The sequence below is a fragment of the Eubalaena glacialis genome, chromosome 8 (assembly GCF_028564815.1).
Source record: "Eubalaena glacialis isolate mEubGla1 chromosome 8, mEubGla1.1.hap2.+ XY, whole genome shotgun sequence".
Lineage (NCBI taxonomy): Eukaryota > Metazoa > Chordata > Mammalia > Artiodactyla > Balaenidae > Eubalaena > Eubalaena glacialis.
In genome coordinates, this window is record NC_083723.1 from 78805771 (window position 1) to 78821917 (window position 16147).

A 16147-nucleotide genomic window follows, 5' to 3' on the forward strand; every position below is an offset into this window, starting at 1 on the left:
AGAATGTTAAACACAGATTTCTGCATGAAAGATTGTGCAAAAGAAGATTGTGCAGAGTAGATTCTAGATATGTTTTTTAATTTTATTCTCAGCAGGGGGAGCTAGCACTCTCATCTTTAAAGTCTAAGTATACAACAGAGAAATTTAAATTTTGACTCCAACTATCAAATTTCAGTATGTGTTAGATTTTCCTATTGAAAATCTCTGCAAGGAAAAAAAATGTCAAGTTTGACAAAACTTGAAAATTTACCTTTGTCTTGAAATTCCTGAAGATAGCTGCAAAATAAAGCAAGAACATTATATTTTAAAATAAAGGTTGACAAATCAAAACAAGATCTAATCAATGGCAATAATTCAAGTCTATTTTAAAATCTATATTGTAAATATAGATTTAGAGAAAAAACTACTTCCTATCCTGAAATGATAATTCCAAAAGGCTTATGGATTTATAATAAAGGTATTTTTAAAGACTTAAGTTACAGTAGTAAAACCAGAATATATCTTTAATACATACAACTTAAATTACATTTATTCATTTGAGTATCTGGAGGTATCTTCCGTATTTATGTTAAAATTCTCAATCTACCTATGTCTTATCAGTTAAACCAAATATATCCTCAAATAATCAAAATAAACAGTTGGATTTTGCTAGAATGCTTAGAAAAATACATAATCAATAGGCTTCACAAAAAACGGTATTATGATAAGCCTGTCTGTTTTTAAAAACTATTATAGTAGAAATATAGTTTGTCCTTTAAAAATACTTCAACCCAATTAAATTAGAACATAAAAAATTTAATCCCACAATAATCAGTCCTTCATTAAAATGTTAATTACAACGTTTCTTATAAGTAAGAAATAAGTAATAAAAGGCAAGTAAGTGACTTACATAGACTTTACATCTTTTATCTTCTTAATAAGGGAGTCTCTCTTTTCCTTTGCTTTCTTGGATAAATTTTCCCCTCTCAGTACGTCTGCTACAAATGTTTCAACATCTAAACCATGAAATATAAGAAAAAGGATACAAATTATAGGAAAGAATCATTTTTTTGTGAAGACAAATAGGACAATGATTGTTTCTACCCATAAGTGTTAATATCTGTACAATTTGTTACAGTTATTTATCAATCCAAAGCATAACAATTGAAGTATGTTTCAAATACTAAATTGGACAAATCTGTTCACCACTTAGCTAATAAAATGTGTATGCTCTACTTATGCTTAACAGAGCAAATGCTATTTGAATGTTTGGCATCATTAAACCAGGAAGAAGCACGCAAGTTTTAACAAACTATGGTGCCCCATAAACAAATTCTCTGTATAAAAGCAAGTGCAGAGCTTTCATGCATGTTACTATCATTTTTTAGTATTTTGTGAGTTCCTGTATGAACAGGTCATTCACAATATTATATCAATATAAGCTAATGTCTCTGGCAAAGGCATCCTTTTCCCAGTGTAATCAATTTTCAGGTATATGCAGCGCTTAATGCTTTAAAGGAAAAACAAATCCCTTTTTCTAGCCAAGATTCCCAAATCAAACCCTCCTCTTTCCTACCTGCCCCACCTACTCTGGCCAGCTATTCTCAAATAAAATAGATAATCAGTTGCGTCGTTTTGTGTGCTCTTGCTTCCTGCCTTGGCATTACTACTTGGAAATATTTCTTTAAACAAAGGAAAAAGTGGCAAAATAGATTTAGCCACTATTTTAAAATATAGTAACCAAGAGATAAGACTTCTATGGCCTCATATAACATTTTCACAAAGCCTCTTTTTTTTTAATTCAGTAAACTTCCAAATTATTCTGCTTTCTAATTCTCTCTAGTATACAAGTCCACCAAATCCTTATTGGTTTGATTTTACAATAGCCCCACTCTTATTGTTCATGAAATACTGTACAAGTTTAAATTAACTTTATATTCAGAATTTCAAACGTTACTTTGAGATATCTAATATAGAAGATACCATTAAAATTTTTTCAGTAGGCATGACTATAAACCACCCATATTTCATATTGAAGAGATGTGTATATGTTTTACTTTCTTTTTATTTAACTAATTTGTCTCCTAATTCACACTGATAAAAAGATGGTATCAAAACATACAATATTATACTTAATTCAAAGCAGTATAGCAAATAGTCTTTCAACTGTACTTACAATTAGCAACTTAAAGCCTAGTATTTGAAATAAAATGTTATAACTGATTTTAAATTCTTGATTACAAAAGTATGTTGATCCAAGGAGTGAAGCTGATTAAACTGTTATTCTATTCATTCATAATAGATTGTGTAAAAGTGATTCTTCACTAAATCAATATAAGTGAAATAATTAAAATTTAGTCTTGGAATAATTTTAAGTAGCTTTCTGGTTTGAAGCCCATTACTGACTAATGTTAAAAGTAACTATCAAAATGAAACAAAAGCAAAATGTCACAGCTTCTCTTTCCTTGAGCTGTCCATATTTTGAAGAGGGGGACACAGAGACATAATCCAGTACCAGTGCAAATTGGACCCACACTTCTAAAGTGAGTTCAGAATAATGAGACTTATAAAAAAGCACTCTTCTCTCAACTCTAAATTTTGTATGTACCCAGAGGAGCAAGGCAACCTCTGGACACTCAGATATTAGCTGAAATGGAAAAGATCATTGGCTTCTCTGAGATGGCTCCAATAAATCTACTAAGAAACTGGAGTAAGAGAAGGAGTAGCACCTCTACTGTTGATTCTTTCTTCCAATTCTTTCTTCCAACCAGACTCAATACTTGGGAGAATCACTGGCATAATAACGATTGGTAGTTTGCTTAATGTTACTTTCACTCAGTGTTTGTCTTTAATTTCCTCATCCACACGAGTATTTAATTGCCTATTTTACATTTTCATTATACAATCCAAGTTTAAACAAACAGGATCTATTTTCTATCTCCGGAAGCAATAACAGAACGAATTACAGCCCGAGTTATTTCTTTAAAAGGTCTTTTCAGTTGTATAAAAACTCAGAAAACAAAAGGCTGTAATGCTCTATATAGTGTTTCCTAACAGTGCCAAAAATATTTTTAAATTATTGAGCTATGTTATTTTGTGAGGAAATACTTGTTGAAGGAGTGTGAGACTGCAGGAAGAATCTGTGTTGTTTGTTTTCTGAGTGGGAGGAGATTCAGAGATTGCGCAAGGGGAAAAGTCTATATTTTTAGAGTAGTCTTAATGCATTTATTCCTAAACTTATGCCACAAAAGGGGTTTAAGGCAACTAAAAAGATTTAACAAACATTGATTTTTAAAAATTATTTCACAAAGGAGATGTGGAAAGCGTACAACCTGCTTTCTGGGTTTTTTTGTTTTTGTTTTTAACAAATAAGAACTTCATAGTGGAAGCGATTCCTGAAATAATCTTCGTTTGTTGGTGCCCACAGACTCAATTGGTTTTCAAGTTTTTGAAATCCGGGTTTTTTCTTAAAATCCATACTGTGCCCATTTATTTTGAAATCGAACGAAACCAGCCTCCCCTAGGCACAGGAGACCCTCTGGACGTGCCCGCGGCCTTCGCCGAGCCACTGCGCGGAGCCCCGACCCCGTTCCCCCGGCGCGAAGACGTAGCGGGTGCTGGAAAGTTACTCGGCCTTCACCGGGAGATGCTCGGACTCCGCCGTCCGAGACACTCGGAGTGTTAAACCCCAGGGCTCCCGTCATTGGCGCTGTGAGCAGGGAGCACTGATTTGGGGCAGCGCCCTCGCCAGACAAATGGGACTGGATCTGCGGCTTTGTAGCTCAGAGCCAGGGTAATATTTCAAAAGCGAGCAATAAAAGTCCTGGGCGACTCAAGCACTCCCCTGGCTGGTTGGAAAAGAGATCTGAAGCTTTTTATTGTGCTCTGAATAGCCCTGCAAACGGTAAACTAGCGAGCGCTTTAGCCCTCTTCTACCTTCCTTTAGGGGTCATGTCCCTCTGTTAATATGTAGATTTCACTGACTCCAGACTGCCTGTAATTCGGGGAACAGCCGTAATTCGATTACAAGAAAAGGTCAGCCTGCCTCCTCGCTGGCCTCTTGGCCTGGTGAGTTAGACAGAATTCCTTTCTCACATGAGGGATCTCGGCTCACCCGCGTCCTCCACGGGAGAGGAGAAGCTTAAGGACCCACCCGGCCACGTGGAGAAAGCGCAGTTCCGGCGCCCTCTAAGCACCAGGTCTAATCCCTACCGCCGCTCCGCGCTTCGTCACGTAGACCGCAGGTCAGCGCCGGCCGCATTTAACCCCAGAATTGGCCCCATCTCCATCCGCCTCTGACCCCAAGTCATCACCAAGGAAAAAGTTACTCAGCGAATACAAATGTGGTGGTGATTTTTGCTCCTGTTACACCTTAGCATTGTCAGAGCAAACCTGATCTCCCGGTACAACTGTAAAGATCTGGGGGAGAAGGCCGCTGGAAAGATCTGATTTACAACCGCTCTGTAGATAAACGTTAAGGTCTGAAAACAAAATTAAAAGATGACATCATGTCTTGGCTCAGCAATCCTCAAGCAGTTTGAGTTAGAAACTTCTCAATAGCCATCGCAACCCCTAAGAGGCAAATACTTAGCACACACCAAATCACCGAGTGGTACTCAAATTTTCCTTTTCCTTTTCCTGTACATATGGACCCCCTAGAAAATCAGCCACTCATCTCCCCCTAGAGCCCAAGAGGCTAGGACAGGTATCTAACACACACAAGCTAACAGCTTTCTACCAATTTCCATACTAATTACAGTTTCAAGGTGAAACCACACAAGGTTACGACAGTTTTTAAATTCTTGCAAACTATAAACTGTCGTCGGCTTCTCCAAGCTGAGTACATAGCACAGGTTCCAACTCTTTAAGAAAGCCGGGGTTTGACCACTTGCCCTCACCATCCTCCACCATGGAATATGACATCCAGGCTGGAGGTTGTAAACAAGTCACAGAGGTAACACCTGGTGTCTTCTGCCTAGTCCCCCAACCAACCAATACCTCACCTCCCTGGGCAGGCATGCAAGTGTGCAGGCACAGGCGCGCATGCGTGCGCGCGCGCGCGCGCGCGCGCGCGCACACACACACACACAGCGTCTGTGATGGCCTGAATTGTATAGGAGAGGGGGGCCAGAATTAGAGTGAATCCACTACCACATGCTCAGCCCCCAAATGGCTTTACGACTTAATTCCACATCTTTCTCTACTTTATGAATTGGGCCAAGTTGCACTTTGTATTCACTGAGGTGCTATCACTAAACAAGAATCTCAGCCTAGAATTTAAGTTGGCATCAGAACAAAAAGAGAAGCTTCTCTTCTCTGTTAAAGGAGGGTATGGTCTGACCAAACACCTCCTGGTGAAAACATAAAAATCAGTTAAACTGGGCACATGTAGACCAATTAAGCTAAATGCCCAAATTTGGAAAATGGCTAATTAAAAAGTTATTGATAGCTCTAATAAATGTCTTTCTCTTGATTACCCAGCACCTTTACAGGTTATGGTTGAACTGTGGACTTTTCAAACATGGAAAAAGAGACAGGAACAAGCACAAGGAGTTCTCAAAGTATGATAGGAAAAACATACCTGAGTCTTACAATCCAATCATCTGATAACATTTTCAAAATTGGCTTTGGAGGCTAAATGACTTATTTTGGTGGAAAACTGGACTGTTGAAGGATAGAGATGAATATTTTTCACCTCTAAAAGATGACTCAATAAATAGCACCTTATAATCATCAAAATCTCTTTACCACACATTTTCAAAGAAGCCACAGTGAATAAAACATTAGTCTGAGATTTATACTATATTCACTGTTAGGTATCATGTATTGTAATGTGTTCACTATGTGATTGAAAAAGAAATGTAAACTCAGTGGAATGAAAAAGATAGACTTGGCTTTAATTGAAAAAGACAAACTAAGTGAATAATGAGTATATAAAAACTAGCCTATGCCACTTTTATCACCCATATATGACACATAATCTTAAATTTATGAGAGACAACTGAACTGTGTTTCAAATCACCAGAGGCTTTTCCCACTCTGATGTTTCTGTCCTCTTTCTAGTAATACTTTAATGCTGATTAAGTAGAGCTAAGCTCATTAGGAAATTTTTTATATACTTCTTTTTTTAGAATATTTAGATTTCTTTTTTAAAAGAAAACCAGTGATAATTTGGATTGGGTAACTATAAAATTGTGCATACTAGCATATTATCAAGAGCTTTATTTAGTAATCTGAGATGAAAATACTTTAAAAGGAAAGTCATGAAAAAAAACCAAGAGAGCCAAGATCCTCTCCCAAGAAAAAACAGAATATTGTATGCTTAACATAGGCAAATAATTTTCCTAATATCACATCTTAAGTCATCTATGTTATTTGACCCATACAAGAAACTATAACTTTCTGGTCCCTTGATTTACAAACATATATTCCTATTTCTAGAAGAGAAAAATCTTAGAGGTGTCATAGACTGATTTCACTGTAAGATCAAAGGTTCTCATATCAACTTTAAACTCATTAGTTATTACTGCCAAAATGGGGCAGGCTTGCTCTTGCTCTATAGGAAAATCCAGGTGCTAAAGAAGTAGGTGACTATTGGTGACTCAGTAGGTGGCACTCTTCCCTTTACATACTCAGCCAATGCCCCAGAAGGAAGTTATGAGACACTAGATACACCATAAATGATTCTCATAAGAAAAATAAAACCGAAATGTTGACCAAATTATAAATGGAACTTTGGAAGGGTGGAAATCAAACCACACTATTCTCAGCATTGAAAAAAATTCTACCTCTATCTCAACTGAATTCCGTTCTTTACCTAGTGTCCCTAAAGGGATTATCAATTATGTGTGAAGGTTTTTAAAAATGTCCTGGAAATCCTCAATAGAGGAAAATGCAATATTTCTAATCAAGACTGCCAAGTGAACAAAATCTCAGGGTCACTTTGCAGACACCACTCTGTTCATTGTTTGTTTGGTTTGGGTTTGATTTTTCAGAGTATACTAACAACCATCATTTTCTTCAACATTGGTTTCATTTTCTAACCCAATAAAAAGAAACTAACATTTTCTTACAGCTTTCCTTTTAAAATATGTTGTCTAAAACAAATGAATGAGAATATCTAACTGCAAACCACCAAGAGTCCAGTATTCAAAGGGTGATTAAACAAATCAAGGGGATTGGGGGTGGGGGTGGTGAGCAGTGGTTCCAATTCCTCTCACTTTCTTGCCTGCCTGGAGGAAAAATTCACATAAATCAAGATTATTCTTGCTGTTCATCCCAGTCAAAATATTTGGATGTGGGAGAAGATTAAATGGACAAGATTTGGGATAATCCTTTGATTCTACTCATCCCAGCTAAACCTGTTCTTCCATTGTGGTGAAAAAAAATTAAAGGTTGCCTGTAGTGCATATGGCAGTCCCCAATTTACTTTTAACAACAAAAATCTGTAAACCTTTTTCTATTCATGGGACGAGAAAATAATTCAACACTTTTATAAAAAGTATAGGCTATCAATATTTAATATACTGATTCCACAGAAATAAAAATAACTAATGGTCAAACTATATAGCCACTTTTTCAAGAGCATCATTAAATGTGAGGTAAGAATGATAACCTCTATGGATTTTTGCATTTCTAAAGAATTTTTTTTAAAGGGAAGGAATCAGAAAGAGGGGGGAACAAATATTGAAAAGGAAGCCTAAAATAGATATAATCAGAGGAAAAAATAAAGAGAAGAGAATAATAAATTGATAAGAATACATTTGAGCACCTACCTCTATCAAGCAGTTGAAACGTCAAACATTTAACACATATGGCATAATGATTTGGATAAAGGGAACATGGACCGCAATGGGAAATGTCCAAAACATTTTTTTTATAGGCATTATCTTTTGACTTTATATTCTTTTTTTCTGAAGGGATTTTAATGCCTGAAAAGTTTAGTTCCTTATCTTCCCTACCCTGGAATTCTAGCATATTGCCATGCATTCTAAGAGTGTTCAACTGTTAACTACAACCACCACTGCCAATATCTCCTAATTACTTTCAAAGAAAGAACTAGGTAAGCCAGCAATATCTTTAAAATTCAAACCAATGTCAACTCTTCCTCTATAGTTTTAATAATTTTAAATCTAACCATGTCCTATTACCCAAACACTTGAATAATGCAAATGATCATGCACAATCCAACAGAATTTTTTGGATAAAAACATGTGGAAAAAAAATTGCTCAGAGCACTTATTCTTGAAACCTTTCCTACCTCAAAAAAAGATTTTAATTAAAGTCAACCATAAAATGTTAACCATTTTCTTTGAATGATTAGTTTAAAAAGAAAACTGAAAAACACTGGTTCACTTGTTTCATTTCTTTACAATTTATCTCATATATATTTCCTCATAGCCATACCTCTTGAAAATATCCTCTGAAAATAAAGTATAAGTCAAATTTGTAATCAACAAAATTTTAATGTTTTATTATTTGTTTTTAATACTTCATGTGTTTTAATATGTGATTTGCTTTAATAATGTAAAATACTGAAAATGTCAATAAAATGATTTTTAAAACACTGATTTCAGACATTATGTAAGTATTATTATCTGATTAAAGAGAGAGATCGCTAAAGTATATAGGAAGTTAGCAATGGCAGATAATTTAAATATTATTTAATTCTGAGCTTTCAATTAAATTACGCAAATAAGGGCTACATGAAGTATTTGTAATCTATGGGGATCAGAGAATAAAGAGTCTCATAACCCATATATCATACTATCTGCAAATGTATGACTATGGATCCAGATAGCAAACTGTCTACTGTGGAGCTGTCAAGCTTCAAAAGCATGTACCCAGAGGTCTACACTTTACTTCTCAAACTCAAAAATTCACACCTAGAATATCCTGGAAATGGTGACATCTATTTTTAGAGTTATGATAAACAGTTCTCTGACCTGGTGACTAAAATAATGTTCTAAGCAAGGAATTCCAGCATAGTAACAACAGAAATGTTAACTGTAGTAAAACAAAATCAGCACTCACTTGAAACTCTCATAGAATGGAATAAAAGCTGCCTTAACTCAGCCCCTACAGTTCTTTCAATATTTCCCTTAGTGGTACCCATTAATGACAACAAGCATTTCTTAGAGTAAAACACTGTCCCACCACAAATGCATTCATCACACTGTAATCATGTTCACATAAACATGTCTGCATTCAAACACTATTGGTTTTATTTTCTCTATCACATTCAAGATGCTAACCACCAAAACAGTGTAACAGCATATAAGATTTGGTCTCACAGTGCTCTAACAGTAACTTACTACTTAAAATGTCACATTTTAAACACTGCTTTAAGAGTTAAAATAAGCAAATCGTAACACAGGCATTAAGAGAAACTCTTTTAATCCAGTTATTCATGACCAATATTGAAGGATACTAAAGAAACAACTAAAGAAAAGTAAAAATTTTTAATCAAAGTTCAGTATTCAGAATTCTGATGTACACATGACAAAGTGAATAATGGGAAGAATTCCAGAGCATCAGGATAGGTAAGATTTGTGCTACCCTAAAACAGATGTATTGTCTTTTCTACCTTGTGCAGAAATACAAATTTTTTAACAGCCCTTAGTGAAAATACACATCTCCATATCAAGTATATTAATGAACTAGCAGTGGATTCATAACAGCTTTGAAGAATGCATCTTTAATTCCTAAGTTCCTATAAATGGTAATTTAAAACTGAAAAGGGGAAGATGAGGGTGCAAAGATGAAGTACTGTATTTTAATCGTGTGACACAGGAAGTTGGACTTTAACACGTCCTTCCTTTTTTGTTTTAACATGTTACTCAGGCTGAAGACAAGTGACCATTTGAGAGTCAGGCTCTTTTCGAAGGTCTCAAATATGGGTGGACTGAATGTTCAAGAAAAATGGGAGTTTTAGAAATGACAAACCCTTTGGTCCCATAACCCCAAACTCCTAACCCCTGTAGCTCAGAAATCTCTTTCTCCTCCATCGGCCAGGCAACCGAAAACTACTTCTTTGACCTCTCTCCCTCTCTCCCTCCCCGCCTCTCTCTCTCTCCCTCCCTCCCTCTCTCTCTCTCTCTCACACACACACACACACACACACACACACACACACACGGCGTCTTGACGACGCATACAGAATTGTCCTGATCGCGTTAGTGTAGCCGACCAAGAAGGGCTTCCCCACCATCCTCGCACCAAATTTCAACACACACGCCCACTCCCATTCTCAGACCCCACTTCCCCACTCCCAGTCCCGCTCCCACTGGGCAGGAGGCGTGGGGAGAGCGGAGAGGGAGGGGAGAGACTCCGAACGCTTCTGTCCCCACCGGCTCGCCGTCCCCGCGCCCCCGCCCCCGCCGCGTTACCCGCCCCCTTCCCGCTTTTTACCTGCCAACAGGTTCCTAATTTCCTCGGGGAGGGGGTAGGGAGAGGAGGTGCTGCTGGGGTTGGGCATGTTAGGGAGCGCGGGGCGTACGGGGAAAGGACCTGCGCTGAAAGGGGACCCGACCGGCTGGGGTTGCGGCTGCGACCTAGACTCGGGCTAGCGGTCCCGGTAAGGACAGCGGGGCTACGAGTCCGGACACTGCCGGGCCGAGGCTCACAACAAGGAAGTCACTGAAGCCCCAGCCGCGGCTGCTGGACTCTCGGCCCGGCCCCGCCCAGCAATTCGGGGCGGGGCGGTGGGCGGGGAGGTGGGCGGGGAGGAGGCCCGAAGGGCCAGAGGGGCCTTAACTGCGCATGTGTAACCCTCGGTTTTCCACGCCTCCGAAAAAGAGCCCCTGGGAAGGCCACACCCACCGCTACGTAGGGGCGCGGGAGGGGGAGCGGCTGGTGGGAAAGGAGTGGACTGCGGCTGCATCACCTGATCCAGCGCCTGAGGTGCCTTGCGGCCATTTTTGTCACTGGTACCCCCGCAACTGCTGACCATTTCTCCACGGTCCCGGAAAATAAGGTATCCGTAGTGCCTCCAAGTTTTCCGATTGAGAGACTTTCTGGACCTTAATCAGCCCCGCCAAGGTGTAACACCTCGCCCAGTACCCCACATGGAATTTTCGACCGCCCTAAACTACTATGGCCTTCTTTGTCCGATTGTATGATGGCAACAAAGTCTCAACTTCAGCCAGTCCTCCTTCAGAAGCCAGTCTGGAGCTGCTCCAGAGAGCGCTCTGATTGGCTCTTAACACTACTTTTCTACCTAATTTAGATTTTTGGGGTGACTGATTTACCCCACTCCGAAGAGCAGGGAGGTCTAGTTACAAACACAAAGCTAAGTAGACACAGATACCACTGTCTACCTATAAGAATCAAAAAGAAAATTGCTGGTGATTAGTAGAATGGAATTATAAAATCTGTTCACTCCAACGTGATCATTTAATCAACACATACTTATTGTCTCCTATCTCCAAATCTTCTTACAGGTTTTCTCTAAAAGATACATTCTGGTGCTTTTAAAGGGGTGTGTGTGTGTGTGTGTGTGTGTGTGTGTGTGTGTGTGTGTGTGAAAGAAAATAAATAAATAAATAAACACTTTTTTTTTCTTCAGATAGGAACCACCATGGCAAAGGTCTTTCCTAGATGCCACTTGTATTTTGAAGATTGTATTGCAGCTCCAATAACAATGTAAATTGTTTATTCCTCTACCCTCCAACTCTCACTAGATCAATGCTCCTTAAACTTTAGTTTGCTAGAATCACATTGAGAACCTATTAACAATGCAGATTCTAAAGTCCCACTCCCAGAAATTCTGATTCTGTCTGTTTAGGATGGGACTTTACTGATTGCGTTTTAAACAAGCCCCATAGGTGATTCCTTCTAGCTCCTGTATGGCACAAAATTTGTCATAACTTTCATCCCCACCTGGAACCCAAAACGTGACACAGAGCAATGGCTCCATTAATATTTCACACCAAAAAATCTTAGACAGTAATAGTAAAAAATTAAGTAGTCAAATATAAGTCATTTTTGTATAATTCTCTAAGAAATACACCAAACACTAATTATAAAAGGAAAAATTAGAACATTTTGGAGTTCTCTCAAAACAAAAGAAAAAAGACAAAAACTTTACAATTGAAGTAAAATGTGCAAAATAACAACAAAAAAGACACCCCAAAACAAACCTATCCCCTAAAATGGAATCTGAAATTCCTGCTCAGATTTAGAACTGTGATGAATTATAGAAAAATTGCTGAAAATCAGAATTCCTTTTGGTGGAGGTAAAAGTGAATAAAGAGTCATTTTACAAGGTAAGTCCTCCAACTTCAAATAATTGAGAATTATTATTCTTAAACTACAAAATTATCTTCCTAGAGAAGGAAGAAACTATTTTATGGACATACTATATTAGTGAGGATTCTTCCTCCCTTTACAGCTATCACATACAATTCTTCATCTTGTCACACTTTTTATTAAACCAGGCCTCCAAATGTTCCTATCCATTGTTTCTTTCTGATAGAACTGACCAGATTTTTTAAAATTCTTACGTCTCATTTATTTATTTACACTCCACTCATTCCACAAAGGAACTGAGGTGATTTACTCTTGTATCAAATAGACAGCTTTCTGCAGTGGATCAAATGGACACTGTCTCCACTGCTCATTATGACAAGTCATTCTTGTTAGTGAGAGACAGGAAACTATTAGGATTGCCTTAAAATATATAGCATCTAGTAGTCCAAATAAAAAAGGCAATAACAGAAAATGGACTCTTTGTATGAAACACATTTCCCCTATTTAGGAAACCATTCTTAGACACAGGTTCATGATGGATTTACTTGGGCAATGCTTTGTATACTCTATCATTTTTACTGTTTATTGTTAAAGTTACTGAAATTGATTGTAAGACACAAAGAGAAATAAAGAGAGCCTAGAAGAAATATATTCTTATTTCTGATTTCCAAATCTTTCCATAACAAAAAGTAGGAAGGAAATCAAATCATACTTTACATTTTAAACTAGTCATATTAGGTAAAAAGGAATAATAAATGACACTTTAAATCTCAACCTGAGAGAGACAGCAGCTTCCCTACCATTATGCACAGACTAGATTCTGGAAAAATCTCATGATTTTACTTCTCAAAAGTAAATCCTTTAGTTCAAAGAAGATGTGTGTGTGTATACATATATATTTCCTTATTACTAAAGCTAACCTCCTTCCTTACATCTTTCAAATTTAGCTTAGCTGAATAAGTATTTGCCCACAGGCTTAATTTTAAAAGAATCTGAACACTGAAGAAAAAACAAGACAGTGAGCTAAAACAATTTACTTTTCTCTACCTCTCTTATCTTTATTTGGCTTTCATAGGCATGTGGAAGAAAGATTATATTTATACTTAGGCACTGTATTAGTTATCTGTTGCTACATAACAAAACTTAGCTTAAAACAAACATTTAGTATCTCACACAGTTTCTGATGGTCAGGAATCCATGATCAGTTACGCTGGATGGCTCTGGCTCAGAGTCTCTCAGGGTTACAGTCAAGCTATAGGCTGGGTTGCAGTCATCTAAAGACTCGACCATAGCTAGAGGATCAGCTTTGAAGAACGTTCACCCACAGTACTGTTGGCTGGAGCTCTCCATCCCCTTTGCTGTTGGCAAAAGGCATCAGTTCCTCACTACATGGACTTCACAGGGCTGCTTGAGTGTCTTCTTAACATGGCAAGAGCAAGTGATCCAAAAGGTATCCAAAACCAAGACAGAAGCTGCAGTGTCTTTATGACTTAATATCAGAAGAGGCATAATTTACTAATGCCATATTCTGTTGGTCACACAAACCAAGCCTGGTATATAGAGGGAAGGGACTGCCTAAGGCTGTGAACACCAGGAGGTAAGAATCACTGGAGCCATACTGGAAGCTGGCTATCATAGTCAGCCCTTTGGTTCCCAATGATTCACATCTATCCCAGTGCAAAATACACCCATCCCCTCCCAAAGCTATGTGCAAAGTCTCATCCCATTATGGCATCAGCTCAAAGTCCAGAATCTCATCATCTAAATCAAGTCCAAGTGTGGATGATGCTTCTTAAATAAAGCTCCTCGAGTACAGTTCTCTCAATCTAAAGACCTATCAAGTAAAAAGACAAGTTACCTGCTCCCCATATAACATACAACAGTGGGACAGGCATAGGATAACCACTATAGACATTCCTGTTCAGAGAGGACAGGAACAATAAGAAGTATACAGAGATTACTGGTTCATAGCAATTCTGAAATCCAACTGGGAAAATGTCGCAGGTTCTTTGATTAGGACAAAATTATACTCCCACCTGGAATAACTTCTCCACAGATCTCAGTTCTGCACTCTGAGTCATCCTTCCTTTTCTGTGAAAGGTAGTCTATGTTTTCATTTGAATAGTTTTCTTGACCTGCTTCCTGCCAATGGCCTTAGGGGATCAGAAGACCTCTTTTCATTTTGTACTGTCACTATCCCAGTTTCTATCAGGGTTCAATCAGAGAAGCAAAACCACTAGAATGGAAATAGAGATAGATAGATAATATAAAGGAATTTGTTACAGCTATTTGACCCTACACAATTGTGGAAGGTGGTTAAACTGTCTCTGTAAGGCTGTTAACTTTGCATCTGATGTTGGAGCTTGAAGTCCAACAGAGCAGAGTCAGGAAGGGAAGATGAAGGAGATTCATGACAAGCTGGAATGCAGAAGCATAGTTCATGAGGACAACATAAAACCCAAATTAGCTCTTGCTGCCTCTGACCTTGGTATTACTTACGCCCTGCAGAAGCTGGGGTCCTTCACTGCAGAGTTAAACACACACTGGACTCATGATTCAGAGACCTGAAAGGAGGATCTAGCAAAAGATGGAGCAGTTACAGGTCTGGCTGCTGCCTCAAGCCAATGAAGTGAGCCAGAAGATAAGCAACAATATATGTGAGCTACAAAATGACTGCTGCTTCACTTCTGCAAATCTCACACAAGAATCTCTTTTGTGGCCCACCCTAACCAGAAATAGACAGAAAAAGGAATTCCAGGAAATATAGGTTGACAGATCGCAAAGCCACCAAGCATACACTTGTATTATAAGAGTGGATTAGATAAAGGAAGCAGTTGAAATTTTGCATTTATTTTGCAGCCTAATACATTTTTAAAACTTTTAAAACCTATTATGTCTTTTAAGTCATCTAGTAAGAGCTCTTTTCAAAGTTTTTAGAAATGAAGACGTGTTTTTACTTTCTAAATTTTTATCCCTTTCTTCATTTGAATATTCTAAGACTGGTAGGTATGAGTTTATCATTGTGTGTCAGTCAGCAGGAAAAAAATCATATTCTCACTGGAATTCTGGAATGTGAAGTCATTTACCCTTAAAAGATGTGGGGACTTCCCTGGCGGTCCAGTGGTTGAGGCTCTGCGCTTCCACTGCAGGGGGCACGGGTTCTATCTATCCCTGGTCAGGGAACTAAGATCCTGCAAGCCGCGCGGCTCAGCCAAAAATAAAATAAAATAAAATATTTTTTAAAAAAAAGATGTGATACAGAACCCGACCTGTATCAACAGGTTCTGGTAGATATGGCTCACTAACTTGTCTTTTGAGTTTTTAGGTCAGAGTTACTAATCCTATTAGTATAATTTATGAATTTAGCGAGATAAGGAAACTCATTCTCTTTTGCTTTCCGTCTCATTTGCATACACACAAACATATACTCAGGCATTTTGCTGCTCCAGTCAATCATTTTAAAATAAGAATAATAAGAATTTAATGTAGACTGGATTTGAGTTCTTAACAAAATGCTGTATATCTTTAGGGTTCTACAAATTAGGAATAAGGTAAGAGATCTGTCCATCTGACATTTTGGGCTTGTCAGAGGCTACCGGGTTCTCTGCCCAGGTAACAGCTCTCTTCTCGATTTAACTGAAATTTGTTCCCCTATGCAGACTCTCAATACTCAGAGACATTACCATTGTAAGGTCAGTCCTGATAATCTGACTCTGATCTTATATCCTAGTTCTAGTAACTGAGTTTCTCCTGCCTGGGTTCTGAGACCAAGCCTTTTACCTTGCCTACTTTTAGTAAAGGGACATATTTGTTTTGATTCCTTCTAGCCTTCTTGGACTATGGCTTCTGCCTTACTCTTGTAGTGTTGATTTATAGGCTGGTATTATATTCTAGGTGGATCTCCAGAGAAGAGATGGAC

The 16147-nt window shown here is 38.1% G+C and overlaps 1 protein-coding gene across 1 annotated transcript in view; it reads right to left on the reverse strand.

The window, feature by feature from the left end:
• Positions 1-10649, reverse strand: part of SKAP2 (src kinase associated phosphoprotein 2) — a 156884-nt gene extending 146235 nt beyond the window's left edge. Inside the window, exons 1-3 of the mRNA XM_061197853.1 lie at positions 10390-10649; positions 890-995; positions 251-276 (exon numbers count right to left, since the gene is read on the reverse strand). Of these exons, the coding sequence (XP_061053836.1) occupies positions 251-276; positions 890-995; positions 10390-10456 (199 nt within the window). The 5' untranslated portion in view covers positions 10457-10649. The remainder of the gene's footprint in view (positions 1-250; positions 277-889; positions 996-10389) is intronic.
• Positions 10650-16147: the final 5498 nt, after the last annotated feature.